This window comes from Hyperolius riggenbachi, chromosome 6 (assembly GCF_040937935.1).
Source record: "Hyperolius riggenbachi isolate aHypRig1 chromosome 6, aHypRig1.pri, whole genome shotgun sequence".
Taxonomy (NCBI): domain Eukaryota; kingdom Metazoa; phylum Chordata; class Amphibia; order Anura; family Hyperoliidae; genus Hyperolius; species Hyperolius riggenbachi.
This window is the reverse complement of record NC_090651.1, coordinates 4,530,808-4,549,554: the sequence shown is the minus strand read 5'-3', so window position 1 is coordinate 4,549,554 and position 18,747 is coordinate 4,530,808. Positions and strand designations below refer to the sequence as shown.

The window sequence follows — 18,747 nt, the reverse complement described above, 5'->3', positions numbered from 1 at the left end:
ACTGAGAAGCAGAAATACATTGGGCTTGATTCACAAAAGTGTGCTAACTGTTAGCACGGGCGTTATCGCGCGAATTTTCGCATTGCGCGCGCTCACGAATTTCCGCCAGAAAATTCGCGTTTGCGCGCGAAACGATAACGTTTTCGCGCGCAATGTGAAAATTCGCGCGAAAACACCCGTGCTAACAGTTAGCACTCTTTTGTGAATCAAGCCCATTGAGTTACTGATCAGAACCTCATTTTACATTAATTGAAGCACACTAACATGTAGTAGAAGTTTCTTGTGACAAGATACCACCACTAGGCTAACACTGGTAATAAGAGCTCTTCATCTGAGACTGTTTCTTCTATTTCATTGGCTGTCCTAGTTGGCATCTCCTGGACTTGGTTAGGCATTGACCACACAACAGATCTTCGGAGATGTGTGGAAGGCGGAGACCCTGCACCAGAAAGGGATGGAGGACGATCAGTTTTGGTCTTGGATAAAGACTGCGAATGTCTCGGTTGTCTCCTCTCATCTTCCGGTGTTGTCAGAGGCTTTGGGTCTTCTGTTTTTTCATGGCCACCAAGAAGAAGACTCTCAGCCTTCACCTCGTCTTCGTCTATAAGCTTGTCACCCTTCTTCTTGTTTTCACGGTGATCTGTAGAGGAAAGGGATAATAACCCATCTCTGGTTGTCACATCCAGCGGTTCAGACAAAGCATAATCAGTCTTCTGAGAGTCTCCACCACCTCGTGGCCTTGCAGGAAGCTCAGGTCTATCGGTAGTCAAAACGTTTTTAGAAAGAGACTGAAGTTGATGCTGGCTGGGCTTAGTGGTCGTATTGTATTTGGCTGCAGGTGGAAGAGCAACCGGCCTAAAACCAACGTGTCCAAATGCTTCGTGTTGTATTACCAGTGAAACATCTGGTTCTTTCTCCTCTAATGGTCGATGGATTCTCTCTCCTGGATTTATAGCTTTCATGGATAGAATCCGGTTTCCTCCCAGAATTTCAGTTGGAGAAAACAAGCCTGACAAGAATAAGGGTTGGCTTTCATTAAATGAACTCTCTGAGAATAGGTCTGGTGTGCTACTACCGACCTCAGGAGGTTCAGTTGACCACCTTTGATTGGGCTGCTGAGATTCTGAGTCTCCGGAGCCACTGATGTCAAGATCAACACTTTCACTAAAATGTTCAAAACTATTATCTGTGGTTTTCCAGGAGACACCAATCACTGGATTGTCCTGACTGTCTCTGACATGGTGAGACTTGTTCTCCGGAGAAACATCTGGAGCGGCAGAATGCTGTCCCTCATGGCTGAAGAGAGGAGGCACCGCTGGCTTTGTAGGTAAAGAAGATTTAGCTGTAGAACTTTGTATACTTGCTGAATAGATCTTCTCCGATCCTCGCCTTTCTTCTGTCGCATCTCCAGAACCTTCCACTCGTGATTTGTCTTCAGGAACTGTTTTCAGACAGAAGGAGGTGAAAACATTATATATGGAGTCCAACCCTTTTACATACTAAGTGTCTATTCTACTAAAATTCTCCAAGCTTCAGAAAATCAGAGAACATAAGTAATCCTCCAGCCCTGGCCTGGCTTCAGTAAACATCTTTAGCTTTAGATGGTCAGGCCGCTTTAGGCAGCAATTGCAGCCTACAGAATCGGCATTAGTAACGATAAAATTGGTGTGCATTCCCTTTACACGGTAACTTTATCGATACTTAGTGAATATGGCCCTTTGTTCCTCTAAATGGGAGTCTCCAGCAGGACTTGTCCCCTCCAATAATGCAGAGCAGCAGAACTGAAGTGTTATGTGACAGGCCCTACTCACTCCTCCTCAGTGCAGCTCTGCGACTACCCCCTTGTGGCTTTCATCTCTGCATGTCATCTGACAGGTGACTGTAGCCGCAAGTGATAGTCTGTATGGTGCGTGGCTACACTGAACAGAGGAGTGAGGACCTGTCCTGCCGCCAGAAGCAGGTAAAGTTTAATGCCGTGCATGTGAGCACAGGAGCGTGCCCCCCTTAGCCCCTAGGTCCCCCTGCAATGGCGGGGGTCGCAGGGGCTACAAGTACTCAGGACTTCCTGCCAGCGCTCTGCATGGTCAGATCTAGAGCACAGCAGGGATATCAGTGGAACAGAGGAGAATTGTTTGCCATGTCTATCACTGATCGTGTGCGGAGTCGTCCTTTATGTGACATTAACTGCTGTTCCTCACCTAAACACTGGTAATAGTTCTCCACGGTCCAGTTCATGGGATAGGCAATCTCTGCAAACTGCAGGACCAGATCGATGCTGTAGTACGTCTGAACTCTGCGGATATCATCGCCTGTGCTGGGGCAGTCCTAGAAAAAAGCAAAACATGGCAATATTACTTCACTTATCCATTATTGTGGCATCTGCATCAACTTACAGAGAGCTACCCTGCAGAATGGAGGCGGAGCTTGTGGCATGATGCTACCCTGCAGAATGGAGGCGGAGCTTGTGTCATGATGCTACCCTGCAGAATAGAGGCGGAGCTTGTGGTGTGATGCTACCCTGCAGAATAGAGGTGGAGCTTGTGGCGTGATGCTACCCTGCAGAATGGAGGCGGAGCTTGTGTCATGATGCTACCCTGCAGAATAGAGGCGGAGCTTGTGGTGTGATGCTATCCTGCAGAATAGAGGTGGAGCTTGTGGCGTGATGCTACCCTGCAGAATGGAGGCGGAGCTTGTGTCATGATGCTACCCTGCAGAATAGAGGTGGAGCTTGTGGCATGATGCAAACTTGCAGAATAGAGGCGGAGCTTGTGGCATGATGCAAACCTGTAGAATAGAGATGGAGCTTGTGGCATGATGCTACCCTGCAGAATGGAGGCGGAGCTTGTGGCGTGATGCTACCCTGCAGAATAGAGGTGGAGCTTGTGGCGTGATGCTACCCTACAGAATAGAGGCGGAGTTTGTGGCTTGATGCTACCCTGCAGAATAGAGGTGGAGCTTGTGGCGTGATGCTACCCTACAGAATAGAGGCGGAGTTTGTGGCTTGATGCTACCCTGCAGAATGGAGGCGGAGCTTGTGGCGTGATGCTACCCTGCAGAATAGAGGTGGACCCTGTGGCGTGATGCTTCCCTGCAGAATAGAGGTGGAGCTTGTGACGTGATACTACCCTGCAGAATAGAGGCGGAGCTTGTGACGCTACCCTGCAGAATGGAGGCGGACCCTGTGGCGTGATGCTTCCCTGCAGAATAGAGGTGGAGCTTGTGATGTGATGCTTCCCTGCAGAATGGAGGCGGAGCTTGTGACATGATTGCTTATACTACCTAAGGCTTTACACCACAGGCCCCGCCTCCCCATACACGGGTATGATTCTGTGTGTCAGAACAAAGCTCTGTCCATCGCACTCACTCCTGGCTGGCTGCATATCTGCGGATGGTAATTATTATTATTATTATCTATAGCCATTACCGTAACACGCGCTACACAAGCAACATACGCATCGGGATGGTCAGAATGCCCAGTCTCGATTTCTGCCTATGCCAATTTTTGCATTTCGGATTTTCCGGTTTGCAATTTTCCAATTTCTGAGGAGTATTTTATTTGTCAGCAGAGAATGCAAAAAATGACAAAAAAAATTTGGAAATCAAAAAATCATAAATCGGAAAAGCAGAATCTTGTGTGATTGGTAATGCGATTTTTGCGGGAAAATTCTGCGTTCTCTGTTTGGGCCAATGCTTCCGAGTTCAGTGATTGGGCTGAAACTACCGAGTTGTGGGAAATCGGATTTTGCTGAATTGCCGATTTCCGACCGGAAGTTTCAATTCCGCGTAATCGGAATCAGCATCCCTAGCAGTGTATACCGAGTAACATGAGTGGTGTGCTATGAGTTGCACAGCTTGCGTAACGCCCAATCAGGAATACGCATAATATTGATTGCTGTGAAGACAGAACTCATCCCAAAGGGTAAGCCTAGCTTTATGGACACACCCCCTGGTCCTGGGCCCACCCCCGGCAATACAGCAGCACGCCTATCGCTGCACCCCTCCCACCATCATACCCTTATCCCTCCCCGCCTCATGTCGGTCACCTGACGTGATCATTGTGGAGGGATTTACCTGCTGTCGCAGGACTTCATTAGCGGGGATGCTGATCATCACAAACTGCCTGTCCTCCGTCACGGTGACATTCAGAGGCGGAGCCGGCGCGATGTTCTTCAGGGTCAGCGTCTCCGCCATGTACGACGCCCTCTTCACCAGCCCCACCCGCTGCTTCGGGATGTAGAGCACAACCTCCTCTCCTGGCTGCTGCGACACTGGAGGGGTTAACTGAGACTAGTTAATTATTCAACCACCACATCCGTTCACTTCTATCTAATCACAGAGAATTGCCCGAACACTCCCATAAATGAGTTACATAGTTACATAGTTATTTTGGTTGAAAAAAGACATACGTCCATCGAGTTCAACCAGTATAAAGTACAACACCAGCCTGCTCCCTCACATATCCCTGTTGATCCAGAGGAAGGCGAAAAAACCCTTACAAGGCATGGTCCAATTAGCTCCTAAAGGGAAAAATTCCTTCCCGACTCCAGATGGCAATCAGATAAAATCCCTGGATCAACATCATTAGGCATTACCTAGTAATTGTAGCCATGGATGTCTTTCAACGCAAGGAAAGCATCTAAGCCCCCTTTAAATGCAGATATAGTGTTTGCCATAACGACTTCCTGTGGCAATGCATTCCACATCTTAATCACTCTTACTGTAAACAACCCTTTCCTAAATAAATGGCTAAAACGTTTTTCCTCCATGCGCAGATCATGTCCTCTAGTCCTTTGAGAAGGCCTAGGGACAAAAAGCTCATCCGCCAAGCTATTATATTGCCCTCTGATGTATTTATACATGTTAATTAGATCCCCTCTAAGGCGTCTTTTCTCTAGACTAAATAAACCCAGTTTATCTAACCTTTCTTGATAAGTGAGACCTTCCATCCCACGTATCAATTTTGTTGCTTGTCTCTGCACCTGCTCTAAAACTGCAATATCTTTTTTGTAATGTGGTGCCCAGAACTGAATTCCATATTCCAGATGTGGCCTTACTAGAGAGTTAAACAGGGGCAATATTATGCTAGCATCTTGAGTTTTTATTTCCCTTTTAATGCATCCCAAAATTTTGTTAGCTTTAGCTGCAGCTGCTTGGCATTGAGTACGATTATTTAACTTGTTGTCAATGAGTACTCCTAAGTCCTTCTCCAAGTTTGATGTCCCCAACTGTATCCCATTTATTTTCTATGGTGCTAGACCATTAGTACGTCCAAAATGCATGACTTTACTTTTGTCAACATTGAATTTCATCTGCCATGTATGTGCCCATATAGCCATCCTATCCAGATCCTGTTGCAATATGACACTATCTTCCTGAGAGTTGATGATTCTGCACAATTTTGTATCATCTGCAAAAATAGCAACATTGCTCACTACTGCATCTACTAGGTCATTAATAAATAAATTGAAGAGCACTGGACCCAGTACAGACCCCTGTGGGACCGCACTGATAACAGTCACCCATTTTGAGTACGATCCATTGACCACAACTCTTTGTTTTCTGTCCATTAGCCAGTTCCCTATCCATGAACACAGACTCTTCCCCAGTCCTTGCATCCTCAACTTTTGCACCAGACTTCTGTGGGGAACAGTGTCGAAGGCCTTTGCAAAGTCCAAGTATATCACATCTACAGCATTCCCAATATCCATATTAGCGTTCACTACCTCATAAAAGCTGAGCATGTTAGTCAAACAGGACCTGTCTTTAGTAAACCCATGTTGATGCTGAGAAATAAGATTATTTTCTACTATGAAGTCATGTATAGTATCTCTTAGTAACCCCTCAAATAGTTTGCATACAACGGATGTTAAGCTTACAGGTCTATAATTTCCTGGATCTGATTTTTTGCCCTTCTTAAATAATGGGAAAACGTGGGCTGTACGCCAATCCACTGGGACTCTGCCAGTTGCAAGAGAGTCACAAAAGATAAGATAAAGGGGCTTAGCTATAACTGAACTTAATTCCCTTAGGACCCGAGGATGCATGCCATCCGGGCCAGGTGCCTTGTCTATTTTTAATTTATTTAGTCTTGCCTTTACTTCTTCCTGCGTTAAGTATTTAATATTACAGTTAGAAGAGTTATTTCAGACAGAAGACAAATGATATAACACTAATGTTTGCCAGGTCATGCTGCTTATTAACCTCCCTGGCGGAAGGATTCCTTCTGATTTTAGGGTCTAAAAGAGGTACAATTTTTTCATGTGCTTTTACACCCTGAAAGCATGAAAAGAATCATACCACGAGAGAGCCGGCAGCAGCGCCAGCACTTACTCCCCTCCCTGGGCTTAGCGCTGCAGTTCTCCCTCCATCCTCCAGGTGGCGCTGTAACTCTATAGTGAGATTGCCGGCTGTCATCATGACGCCAGACGGCAATCTCACCAGGAGGATGCAGAGTCTCGGAGGAGAGGGAAGAAGAATGGTGGCCGACGTCGGGATCCCCCGGGAGGTGAGTTGAAACACCTGCTGTGCGCAATTCCTCTGCATAGAACCTCCGGCGGCTATCCCGAGTGCTGGTCGGGGTTACCGCCGTCTTGAGCTGCGGTTTTCCGCCCCGACTGTAGCTCGGGGGTTACTGCCAAGGAGGTTAAAGTGATATGAAGCTCAAAATTTCATCTGTGCGCTAAAAGACGAAACTCGGCACAAGGAAAACAGTTTACTGGGATAAAGCCGCTGGAAGGGTTAATGATCCAAAGTTCCACTTCCCTTGCAAGCTAACTGATGGCATTGCCAGTTACTGGACAAAATGACCAGACTGTGTTGTGTTTATTATTTGCTGAATTAAACAAGACGGTGTAGAATCTGGTGGGGAGAACAAACACACCCCACTCTGTAGCAAAGAAGGGGCGACACCCCTCTGTCACACGCCCCCTAGTGGCTGGACTGCTTAATGCCTCACAATCTATTTCAAAGCACAGACAATTCAATATTGTGGATTCAATGAATGCGCTGAAACCACTGGAATCGGACAGCATACAGGCTAGGAGGGAGCGTGCTAGCGACACAGACACTTTACTACACAATATTTCAGGTACCAGGCTGCCACCACCTCTGTAGAGGCGCTTTTGCTCATTGATTGACCGCACATTGTGTTCTCCATACTTGATTGCCTGATGAAGCGGGATGTTGGCCCGTGAAATGCGTTGCATATGCAGAGATTTTTAATAAATATTTCTGTTACATTGTTAACGGCTCATATTACCCGGTCATTAATTGACCTGAGGGAGGTGAGTCCACCTGCTTCCTTCCTTTTAAACGGTTTTTAATTGTTTTTATCCTTTGTTGGCGCCTCTGTTACTCTTGTTATACTATTGATCTAGTTCACCCTTGGTGGAGGGGTGTATCCCCATTAGAGATGTCACGAACTGTTCCAGGCGAAATTCGGGGGTTCACGTTCGCCTGCCAAACGCGAACTTTCCCGGAAGTTCGATTCGCCCCATAAAGCTCTATTGAGCAAAACTTTGACTCTCTATATCACAGCCAGCAGACACGTTATTGCCATACACACTGCTCTCAATGCTGGAGGCCCACCCCCTCCTCCCTCCTTCAAGTAAGGTCCTTATACTGCCTACACTAATTAGTTAAGGGACAGCTGCTACACACTCTGCTAGGGAGATTTTAATTAGCCTGTTTGTGGGTTCCACCCTCCTACCGGAGGGAGGAGGGTCTCATCTGCCAGGGAATTCCAGTATTTCAAAAACCAGCTTATATACCATGATAGGGATTTGAACCCAGGCCTCAGTGTACGGTAGGCAACTAACATATCTATTGTACCACCAACACTAGTAGCTGAAAGTAGCTGAAAGTAGCTGAAAGTAGCTGAAAGTAGCTGAAAGTAGCTGAAAGTAGCCTAGCATGTACCATTTATGCTTAATGCAAGAGAAAAATTAGACAAGACAAATAACATTTATATCACACTTTTCTCCTGGCAGACTCAAAGCACCAGAGCTGCAGCCACTAGGGCACATTCTATATAGGCAGTAGCACAGATATGTAGCCAGACATGGCCTTGTATTTTGTGTTCAACAGTTAGAAAAATTAGACAAGATAGCAGTGTTAGGAAGACTTGCCTAAGGTCTCCTACTGAATAGGTGCTGGCTTACTGAACAGACAGAGATGAGATTCAAACTCTGGTCTCCTGTGTCAGAGGCAGAGCCCTTAACCATTACACCATGCAGCCACTGCACATGGATATGTAGCCAGGCATGGCCTTGCCTTTTGTGTTCAACAGTTGTCCAAAGAGAACCCCAGAAAGCCAGGTAGATTTCTCTCTCTCCCTCTCTCTCTCTCTCTCTCTCTCTCTCTCTCTCTCTCTCTCTCTCTCTCTCTCTCTCTCTCTCTCTCTCTCTCTCTCTCTCTCTAGTAGAGGGATGGTCACCGCTTTCCGCGGAATTGTATTTTTGAGCATAAATGGATTGAGCATAAATGGTACATGCTAGGCTGGCTTCAGCATGTAGTGTTGGTGAGAGAGAGAGAGAGATGAATCTACCTGGCTATCTGGGGTTCTCTTTGGACAACTGTTGAACACAAAATACAAGGCCATGCCTGGCTACAGATCTGTAAGCAGTGGCTGCATGGTGTAGTGGTGAATGGCTCTGCCTCTGACACAGGAGACCAGCGTTCGAATCTCGTCTCTGTCTGTTCAGCCAGCACCTATTCAGTAGGAGACCTTAGGCAAGTCTTCCTAACACTGCTATCTTGTCTAATTTTTCTCTTGACAACTGTTGAACACAAAATACAAGGCCATGTCTGGCTACATATCTGTGCTACTGCCTATAGAGTGTGCCCTAGTGGCTGCAGCTCTGGTGCTTTGAGTCTGCCAGGAGAAAAGTGTGATATAAATGTTATTTGTCTTGTCTAATTTTTCTCTTGCATTAAGCATAAATGGTACATGCTAGGCTACTTTCAGCTAGTAGTGTTGGTGGTACAATGGATATTTTAGTTGCCTACCATACACTGAGGCCTGGGTTCAAATCCCTATCATGGTATATAAGCTGGTTTTTGAAATACTGGAATTCCCTGGCAGATGAGACCCTCCTCCCTCTGGTAGGATTGTGGAGGGCTAAAATAGGGGTCTGTGTGAAACCTAGATGTTAGCCTGGGACGTTTGATGTGTATTTCACTCAACCATGTCTGCCTCCAGGTATTAGAGCCTTTGAAACATGTTTTCCATCACTTTTCTAGGTGTCAGAATTTTTTCTTTTTTACAAAGTTCGCCTCCCCATTGAAGTGTATTGTGGTTCGCGAACTTGTTCGCGAACCGAACCTTTCGCGGAGGTTCGCGAACAGGGTTCGCAAACCGAAAATCGGAGGTTTGCGACATCTCTAATCCCCATCCTCTTCTATCTACAGAGAGCGACTTTTTAGACCTGAGTGGGGTCAGGTTACAATTCTCCCCACCTGCCTAATCAGTGGTTCCCTGTGTGGTGACCTACACTTGTGAGTATTATTTCATTCAGACTACATTTACTGATTTACGTGAAATACTGCACCAGATTGGGCTCTCGGTTTTCACTTTTGTCTTTTAAGCTATATCTCAGACCACGTTCATTGCACACAAATAGTAATATCAAATTCACAATCCCCAAAGAATATGGAACACATTAATACCAGACATGAATAGTGTGTGACATTCCCTTGCTAAAAAGTTTAATACCCGGGTCGCTGATTATGCCAGCTTCATGAATAAAAAATGTGGATACTCGGCTAGACTTTTGCAATCAAATGATATAATTTTCATATAGATCATAAGTATGGCCCCTCTGTGTCTGGTCTCATGCTAGGTTGGAGCTGTGCTCAGGCTTCCTCTGCCATGACAAGGACCATCTGCTGGCAGAGGTCACACCTAGCTGCTAGTGGCCTGCTGAAGGAAGCTTATTTTGTTCCCGGCTCTTAAACATTGTAACCCCTGTATCCAGCTGGAACAGACCAGACCCCAGGTTTTGCCTTCCTAGACATGCAATCTGGATTGTACCGTGAATGTAGCCTTTCTTCACGTCCATGACACCCTCCACCAAGGGTGAACAAAAAAGAGGTGCCAAGCACATGGAGGTCCTGCTATCGACACTCCACTCTTTTTCCCTGAGGAAGCAGGAACATCCCACGAAAACGTTGCATTGGAGTGAAAATATTTTTTTCAATAAAGTTGTGTCCTTCACCAATAGTCACCAGGAGGAGGGACTTACCAGGCGGACAGGAAGCTTCCATGGAGTAGGCATAAAAGCCGTGGGCCAACCAGAGAGGCAGGACTGCCGTCTGTCTGTCCAGAAACTGAGGAGAATATGCCAGTTATTAGAAAAAGAAAATGACTTATAAATGACTTATGAATGTACACACTTCTAAGAATGCCCAGACTGACTACATGCGTTGTCATTTATCCGATATAATGGCACAAATCTGCTCCTGAGTGCAGCAGACCCCGGGAGCGGTGCTGTGTATCTCCCCAGCATAGCCGTATACCCCAGCACTGCCCCTCCCGACAGTATTCCCCCACAGGGTCATCGCCCAGCAGTACAGCCAAGTGTCCCCAGGAATGTGCCCCCTACCACAAGCAGAGGGCACAGGGAAGCACTGGCACATACTTTATACTTACCTGTCCCCACAGTTCCCTCCTACCGTCTCCTCACACCCCCAGCATAGCCATATACCCCAGCACTGCCCCTCCCTACAGTATTCCCCCACAGGGTCATCGCCCAGCAGTACAGCCAAGTGTCCCCAGGAATGTGCCCCCTACCACAAGCAGAGGGCACAGGGAAGCACTGGCACATACTTTATACTTACCTGTCCCCACAGTTCCCTCCTACCGTCTCCTCACACCCCCAGCATAGCCATATACCCCAGCACTGCCCCTCCCTACAGTATTCCCCCACAGGGTCATCGCCCAGCAGTACAGCCAAGTGTCCCCAGGAATGTGCCCCCTACCACAAGCAGAGGGCACAGGGAAGCACTGGCACATACTTTATACTTACCTGTCACCACGGTTCCCTCCTACCGTCTCCTCACACCTCCAGCATAGCGTATACCCCAGCACTGCCCCTCCCTACAGTATTCCCCCACAGGGTCATCGCCCAGCAGTACAGCCAAGTGTCCCCAGGAATTCCCCCACATGCCCCCTACCACAAGCAGAGGGCACAGGGAAGCACTGGCACATACTTTATACTTACCTGTCACCATGGTTCCCTCCTACCGTCTCCTCACACCCCCATAGCCGTGTCCCAATGCCGATCTGGCGCTGATGTGATGTCACAGTGGAACCCGACCAGCCACCGGGACAAGGCTGTGTACACATGGGGGGATAGGGAGGCAGATGGGGGGAGAGGACAGCCATGAGAGCATAGCTCCCAACTGTCCCTTTTTCAGAGGGACAGTCCCTCTTTGGGAGCCCTGTCCCTCTGTCCCTCTTTCACTCTCATTTGTCCCTCTTTCAGGACTTTGTCCCTCTTTCTATGTAATTATATATATTTCTATACTAAAAATGTGTTTGATTGACTCTAAACTTTATTCCAAACCTTTAAATTGATATATTACTAATTTTAAAATGTTGCTATGAAGAAAAATGAACCAGGATAGAAAGGACCAATGTGGTTTGAATTATAAAACAACATATTTTTCTTATGAAATCTTTATGGTATGAGTGACTAGAGGCGTGGTGAGGGTGTGGCCAGAGATGTGGCAGGTGTGTGGCTTAAAGAGAGTCTCATAGATAGCAGGGGCACACGTGCCCCTGCTAAACCGCTGCTATCCCGCGGCTTAACGGGGGTCCCTTCACCCCCAAATCCCCTCGTTTCAGCGGGGGAGCGCTTCTTGGTTGGGGCAGGGCTAACCGCCGCAGCCCTGCCCCACGCGCGTCTGTAAGACGCGTATCTCCGCCTCTCCCCCGCCCCTCTCAGTCTTCCTTCACTGAGAGGGGCGGTGATGCGCTGCTGATAGACGCGACTGGAGGCAGGGCTGCAGCCGTTAGCCCTGCCTCCAGGAGCGACCAAGTCTGCGACCAAGTGTCGCAGTGGGGGGTTTGGGGGTGAAGGGACCCCCGAAGGAAGACTGAGATGGGCGGGGGAGAGGCGGAGATACGCGTCTGACAGACGGCGCTGAGAGGCAGGGCTGCGGCGGTTAGCCCTGCCTCTATGCGGAAGAGATCCCCCGCTGCACGGAGGGGATTTGTGAGGTAAGGGACCCCCGTTTAGCGGCGTGATAGCGGAAGTTTAGCAGGGGCACACGTGCCCCTGCTGAATATGAGCTCTGAAGCGAGATTTATTCTCGCTTCAGACTCTCTTTAAGTGTCCCTTTTTCTCATCTCAAAAAGTTGGTAGGTAGTATGATGAGAGGGTTAGTGTAAAACTTGTGCCAGCACTCCCTGCATGTCCTGGCATGGTGGCTACTGGGGGAATCCTGATGAGCCCCTCTGTTCTCAGGCCCCCAGCAGCTACAGTTCTGCTGCCACCTATCAGCCAGTAGGTGGCAGCAGGACAGTCAGATTACTCAGGCTGAAGTCTGCATGATTTGATCCCACCAGGGGGTGGTGGGATCAAATCATGTAGACTTCAGCCTGAGTAATCTGACTGTCCTGCTGCCACCTACTGGCTGATATCATATAATGCGGCCCTCAGCTTATGTTCTGCTGCCACCTACTGGCTGATATCATATAATGCGGCCCTCAGCTTATGTTCTGCTGCCACCTACTGGCTGATATCATATAATGCGGCCCTCAGCTTATGTCCTGCTGCCACCTACTGGCTGATATCATATAATGCGGCCCTCAGCTTATGTTCTGCTGCCACCTACTGGCTGATATCATATAATGCGGCCCTCAGCCTGTGTTCTGCTGCCACCTACTGGCTTATATCATATAATGCGGCCCTCAGCTTATGTTCTGCTGCCACCTACTGGCTGATATCATATAATGCGGCCCTCAGCCTGTGTCCTGCTGCCACCTACTGGCTGATATCATATAATGCGGCCCTCAGCCTGTGTCCTGCTGCCACCTACTGGCTTGTATCATATAATGTGGCCCCCAGCCTGTGCTCTGCTGCCACCTACTGGCTGATTTCATATAATGCGGCCCTCAGCCTGTGTCCTGCTGCCACCTACTGGCTGATATATAATGCGGCCCTCAGCCTGTGTCCTGCTGCCACCTACTGGCTGATATATAATGCGGCCCTCAGCCTGTGTCCTGCTGCCACCTACTGGCTGATATCATATAATGCAGCCCTCAGCCTGTGTCCTGCTGCCACCTACTGGCTGATATCATATAATGCAGCTCTCAGCCTGTGTCCTGCTGCCACCTACTGGCTGATATCATATAATGCGGCCCTCAGCCTGTGTCCTGCTGCCACCTACTGGCTGATATCATAGAATGCAGCCCTCAGCCTGTGTCCTGCTGCCACCTACTGGCTGATATCATATAATGCGGCCCTCAGCCTGTGTCCTGCTGCCACCTACTGGCTGATATCATATAATGCAATCCTCAGCCTGTGTCCTGCTGCCACCTACTGGCTGATATCATATAATGCGGCCCTCAGCCTGTGTCCTGCTGCCACCTACTGGCTGATATATAATGCGGCCCTCAGCCTGACTGTGTTCTGCTGCCACCTCCTGGCTGATATCATATAATGCGGCCTGTGTCCTGCTGCCACCTACTGGCTGATATCATATAATGCAGCCCTCAGCCTGTGTTCTGCTGCCACCTACTGGCTGATATCATATAATGCGGCCTGTGTCCTGCTGCCACCTACTGGCTGATATCATATAATGCGGCCCTCAGCTTATGTTCTGCTGCCACCTACTGGCTGATATCATATAATGCGGCCCTCAGCTTATGTTCTGCTGCCACCTACTGGCTGATATCATATAATGCGGCCCTCAGCCTGTGTTCTGCTGCCACCTACTGGCTGATATCATATAATGCGGCCCTCAGCTTATGTTCTGCTGCCACCTACTGGCTGATATCATATAATGCGGCCCTCAGCTTATGTTCTGCTGCCACCTACTGGCTGATATCATATAATGCGGCCTGTGTCCTGCTGCCACCTACTGGCTGATATCATATAATGCAGCCCTCAGCCTGTGTCCTGCTGCCACCTACTGGCTGATATCATATAATGCAGCTCTCAGCCTGTGTCCTGCTGCCACCTACTGGCTGATATCATATAATGCGGCCCTCAGCCTGTGTCCTGCTGCCACCTACTGGCTGATATCATAGAATGCAGCCCTCAGCCTGTGTCCTGCTGCCACCTACTGGCTGATATCATATAATGCGGCCCTCAGCCTGTGTCCTGCTGCCACCTACTGGCTGATATCATATAATGCAATCCTCAGCCTGTGTCCTGCTGCCATCATATAATGCGGCAGATACTGGCTGATACCTACTGGCTGATATCATATAATGCGGCCCTCAGCTTATGTTCTGCTGCCACCTACTGGCTGATATCATATAATGCGGCCCTCAGCCTGTGTTCTGCTGCCACCTACTGGCTGATATCATATAATGTGGCCCCCAGCCTGTGCTCTGCTGACACCTACTGGCTGATTTCATATAATGCGGCCCTCAGCCTGTGTCCTGCTGCCACCTACAGGCTGATATCATATAATGCAGCCCTCAGCCTGTGTTCTGCTGCCATCTACTGGCTGATATCATATAATGCAATCCTCAGCCTGTGTCCTGCTGCCACCTACTGGCTGATATCATATAATGCGGCCTGTGCTCTGCTGCCACCTACTGGCTGATATCATATAATGTGGCCCTCAGCCTGTGTCCTGCTGCCACCTACTGGCTGATATCATATAATGCGGCCCTCAGCCTGTGTCCTGCTGCCACCTACTGGCTGATATCATATAATGTGGCCCTCAGCCTGTGTCCTGCTGCCACCTACTGGCTGATATCATATAATGCGGCCTGTGCTCTGCTGCCACCTACTGGCTTGTATCATATAATGTGGCCCCCAGCCTGTGCTCTGCTGCCACCTACTGGCTGATTTCATATAATGCGGCCCTCAGCCTGTGTCCTGCTGCCACCTACTGGCTGATATCATATAGTGCGGCCCTGGCTGTGTTTTGCCATTACTGGCACTGTGATCTCTTACCTTCCTGGGGCTGAGCAGCTGGTCCCGCAGGCCTCTCACCTTCACACTGGCATTATTCATCTCCACCTCCATCCCGATCAAGCTGGCATCCTCCACCGCCACCAGCAGCTCCCCGTGGAGTGTGAGGTACCAGTCCTGGGGGAGGAGAATGGCAGGTAAATATCAGAGGCAGCTCTGGACAAAATGGATGCCCGCTGTGCGGGTGTGCGGAATATGAGGTGACAGGAACATGGCGGCTGCCATCTTCATTCCCTCATAAACAATGCCGGTTTCCAGGCTGTCATGCTGAACTTTTGGCTTTAGTTGTGGGAGTGAAAGCCCCGCAAACAAGCATGTGGAGTCACAGCCCTGTAACAAGCATGCAGCCATTGGAGTCACACCTGCAACAAGCATGCAGCCAATGGAATCACAGCCCTGCAACAAACATGCAGCCAGTGGAGTCACAGCCCTGTAACAAGCATGCAGCCAGTGGAGTCACAGCCCTGTAACAAGCATGCAGCCATTGGAGTCACACCTGCAAAAAGCATGCAGCCAGTGGAGTCACAGCCCTGTAACAAGCATGCAGCCAGTGGAGTCACAGCCCTATAACAAGCATGCAGCCATTGGAGTCACACCTGCAACAAGCATGCAGCTAGTGGAGTCACAGCCCTGTAACAAGCATAACAAGCATGTAGCCAGTGGAGTCACAGCCCTGTAACAAGCATGCAGCCATTGGAGTCACACCTGCAACAAGCATGCAGCCAATGGAATAACAGCCCTGTAATAAGCATGCAGCTAGTGTAGTCACAGCCCTGCAACATGCATGCAGCCAGTGGAGTCACAGCCCTGTAACAAGCATGCAGCCAGTGGAGTCACAGCCCTGTAACAAGCATGCAGCCATTGGAGTCACACCTGCAACAAGCATGCAGCCAGTGGAGTCACAGCCCTGCAACAAGCATACAGCCAGTGGAGTCACAGCCCTGTAACAAGCATGCAGCCAGTGGAGTCACAGGCCTGCAACAAGCATGCAGCCAGTGGAGTCACAGCCCTGCAACAAGCATGCAGCCAGTGGAGTCACAGCCCCGTAACAAGCATGCAGCCAGTGGAGTCACACCTGCAACAAGCATGCAGCCATTGGAGTCACACCTGCAACAAGCATGCAGCCAGTGGAGTCACAGCCCTGCAACAAGCATGCAGCCAGTGTAGTCACAGCCCTGCAACATGCATGCAGCCAGTAGAGTCACAGTCCTGCAACAAGCATGCAGCCAGTGGAGTCACAGCCCTGTAACAAGCATGCAGCCAGTGGAGTCACAGCCCTGGAACAAGCATGCAGCCAGTGGAGTCACAGCCCTGCAACAAGCATGCAGCCAGTGGAGTCACAGCCCTGCAACAAGCATGCAGCCAGTGGAGTCACAGCCATGTAACAAGCATGCAGCCAGTGGAGTCACAGCCCTGTAACAAGCATGCAGCCAGTGGAGTCGCAGCCCTGTAACAAGCATGCAGCCAGTGGAGTCACAGCCGTGGAACAAGCATGCAGCCAGTGGAGTCACAAACACTGCTACTGCTAAGTGCCCCCTAGTGGCTGCAGCTCTGAGGCTTTGAGTCCGCCAGGCAGTGGCGTAGCAATAGGGATCACAGAGGTTGTGACCGCATCGGACCCTCTCAACCACAGTATTAGCTCTCTATTGGCCCTGTGCTCATAATAATCACTTCTATAGATACTATGAATAGTGTCTGCTAAACATTAACAAAGTGCTCCCTTCTTGCACCTCTGACACTGTAGTTGCCATTGGCAGGGATTGCTATGTATAGAGTGCTTGGGGGTAATCAGTAACAAGCTGCTTCCCATCCCCTTCTTGCACCTCTGACACTGTAGTTGCCATTGGCAGGGATTGCTATGTATAGAGTGCTTGGGGGGTAATCAGTAACAAGCTGCTCCCCATCCCCATCTTGTACCTCTGACACTGTAGTTGTCCTTAACAGGTTTTGGTGCGCCGCATCATTTGTTATGTATAGAGTACTTGTGGGGGGCCAAATGTAAAACTTGCATCGGGGCCCACAGCTCCTTAGTTATGCCACTGCCACCAGGAGAAAAGTGTGATATAAATGTTGTGTGTAGCACCAGTGGGACAGGTGCCCAGCATTCCTTATACGGGAAAGGGAGGGGGGGATCTGCCTGGACAGCTAGACGTGTTCCTCCTGCTGGCCTACAGTTCCCAATTCCCCTGCAGTTTCAGAGAGAGGGGTTCAGATCTCCCACATACTGCTGCCTCCCTCTCTGACTGCCCCTGCTGCTGGCACAGAGCAATGTATCCTGCCCCGATCACAGGCACCCCGATCGCGCAGGAAGACCATCAGCAAGAGAGGAAATGACCGGGTCTCGGCCTGGAGTTTTCAGCTATAATAGCTTCATTCATTTGTACCACAGCCACAGTGAGTGAAGCACAACGTCTCAGCACGCAGGCCTTTGCTATGTGCTCCACTGTGGCTGTGGTACAAATAAATGAAGCTATTATTGCTGAAAACTCCAGGCCGAGACCCGAGACCCGGTCATTTCCGCTCTTGCCGATTCCCTTTGCAATCCGTCCAATGCTGAGTGACTGTTTGACTCCCTGGTGCAAAAATATTGCTTGCTGTTTGAGCGATTGGGCAATTTGCCTTACTGCCCCTCAGCTTATGGTGGGAGAGGGTGGTGGGTGCTCAGCCCCCCTCAGGCCAGCGCCACAGGGAGGTCAGGAATACGTGTTACCATTCTGTTTATATGTAAAGGCTCAAATACAGTAAATCACCAATGTACAGATGCACTTTAAGGTCGGAGTTCAGCTTTAAGCTCAGCTAATTGGTTCAGCTCTCCAGATAATGAAAAGTTTTTACCTTAACATCTGAGTTTCCCAAAGGCAGCGGCCGCGACACCTGGAACAGCAGAAAGACAAATTCTCTATGTTAGTCACATTATTCTGAATATCAGACACTCGAGATTATCAGACAATCCACACGTCCACCTGCAATGAATATATACCTGTACATTATATATAAGGAAGATCAGGGGTGCCTCTAGTCATTTTGTCACTCCAGGCGAGAAAACCTGTGGCGCCCCCTCCCCCCCCAAGCCCCTCCCCACCAGGAAAATAATCATAATGCAGCATCGTTTCACCAGAAAATAATCATAATGCGGCAGTGTTTCATCAGAAAATAGTAATTATCGTAATTCACCAGAAAATAATCGTAATGTGGCAGTGTTTCACCAGAAAATACACTTATTGCAGCAGCATTTCACCAGAAATTAATCATAGGGCAGCAGCGTTTCACCAGAAAATAATCGTAATGGGGCAGCGTTGTCAGAAAATAATCGTAATGTGGAAGCGTTTTAACCATAAAATACACGTAATCCGAGCAGAGGGAAAGAGTAGAGAGGGAGATGCAGCATAAGATGTAAGAGGGGGGTAGAGGAACAAAGAGGGGGAGGGATAGACAGCATAAGATGGAAGAGGGTGCAGAGAAACAGAGGGGAGACGGAGAGACAGCATAAGATGGAAGAGAGTGCAGAGGAACAGAGAGGGGTAGAGACAGCATAAGATGGAAGAGGGGGCAGAGGAACAGAGAGGGGAGAGGGAGAGACAGCACAGCACTAAAG

The 18,747-nt window shown here is 49.0% G+C and overlaps 1 protein-coding gene across 1 annotated transcript in view; it reads right to left on the bottom strand.

The window, feature by feature from the left end:
• Positions 1-207: 207 nt before the first annotated feature.
• Positions 208-18,747, bottom strand: part of C6H1orf127 (chromosome 6 C1orf127 homolog) — a 63,401-nt gene continuing 44,861 nt past the window's right edge. The window contains exons 6-11 of the mRNA XM_068242374.1: positions 17,988-18,026; positions 15,135-15,269; positions 10,242-10,326; positions 4,072-4,268; positions 2,199-2,325; positions 208-1,441 (exon numbers count right to left, since the gene is read on the bottom strand). Coding sequence (XP_068098475.1) covers positions 300-1,441; positions 2,199-2,325; positions 4,072-4,268; positions 10,242-10,326; positions 15,135-15,269; positions 17,988-18,026 — 1,725 coding nt within the window. The 3' untranslated portion in view covers positions 208-299. The remainder of the gene's footprint in view (positions 1,442-2,198; positions 2,326-4,071; positions 4,269-10,241; positions 10,327-15,134; positions 15,270-17,987; positions 18,027-18,747) is intronic.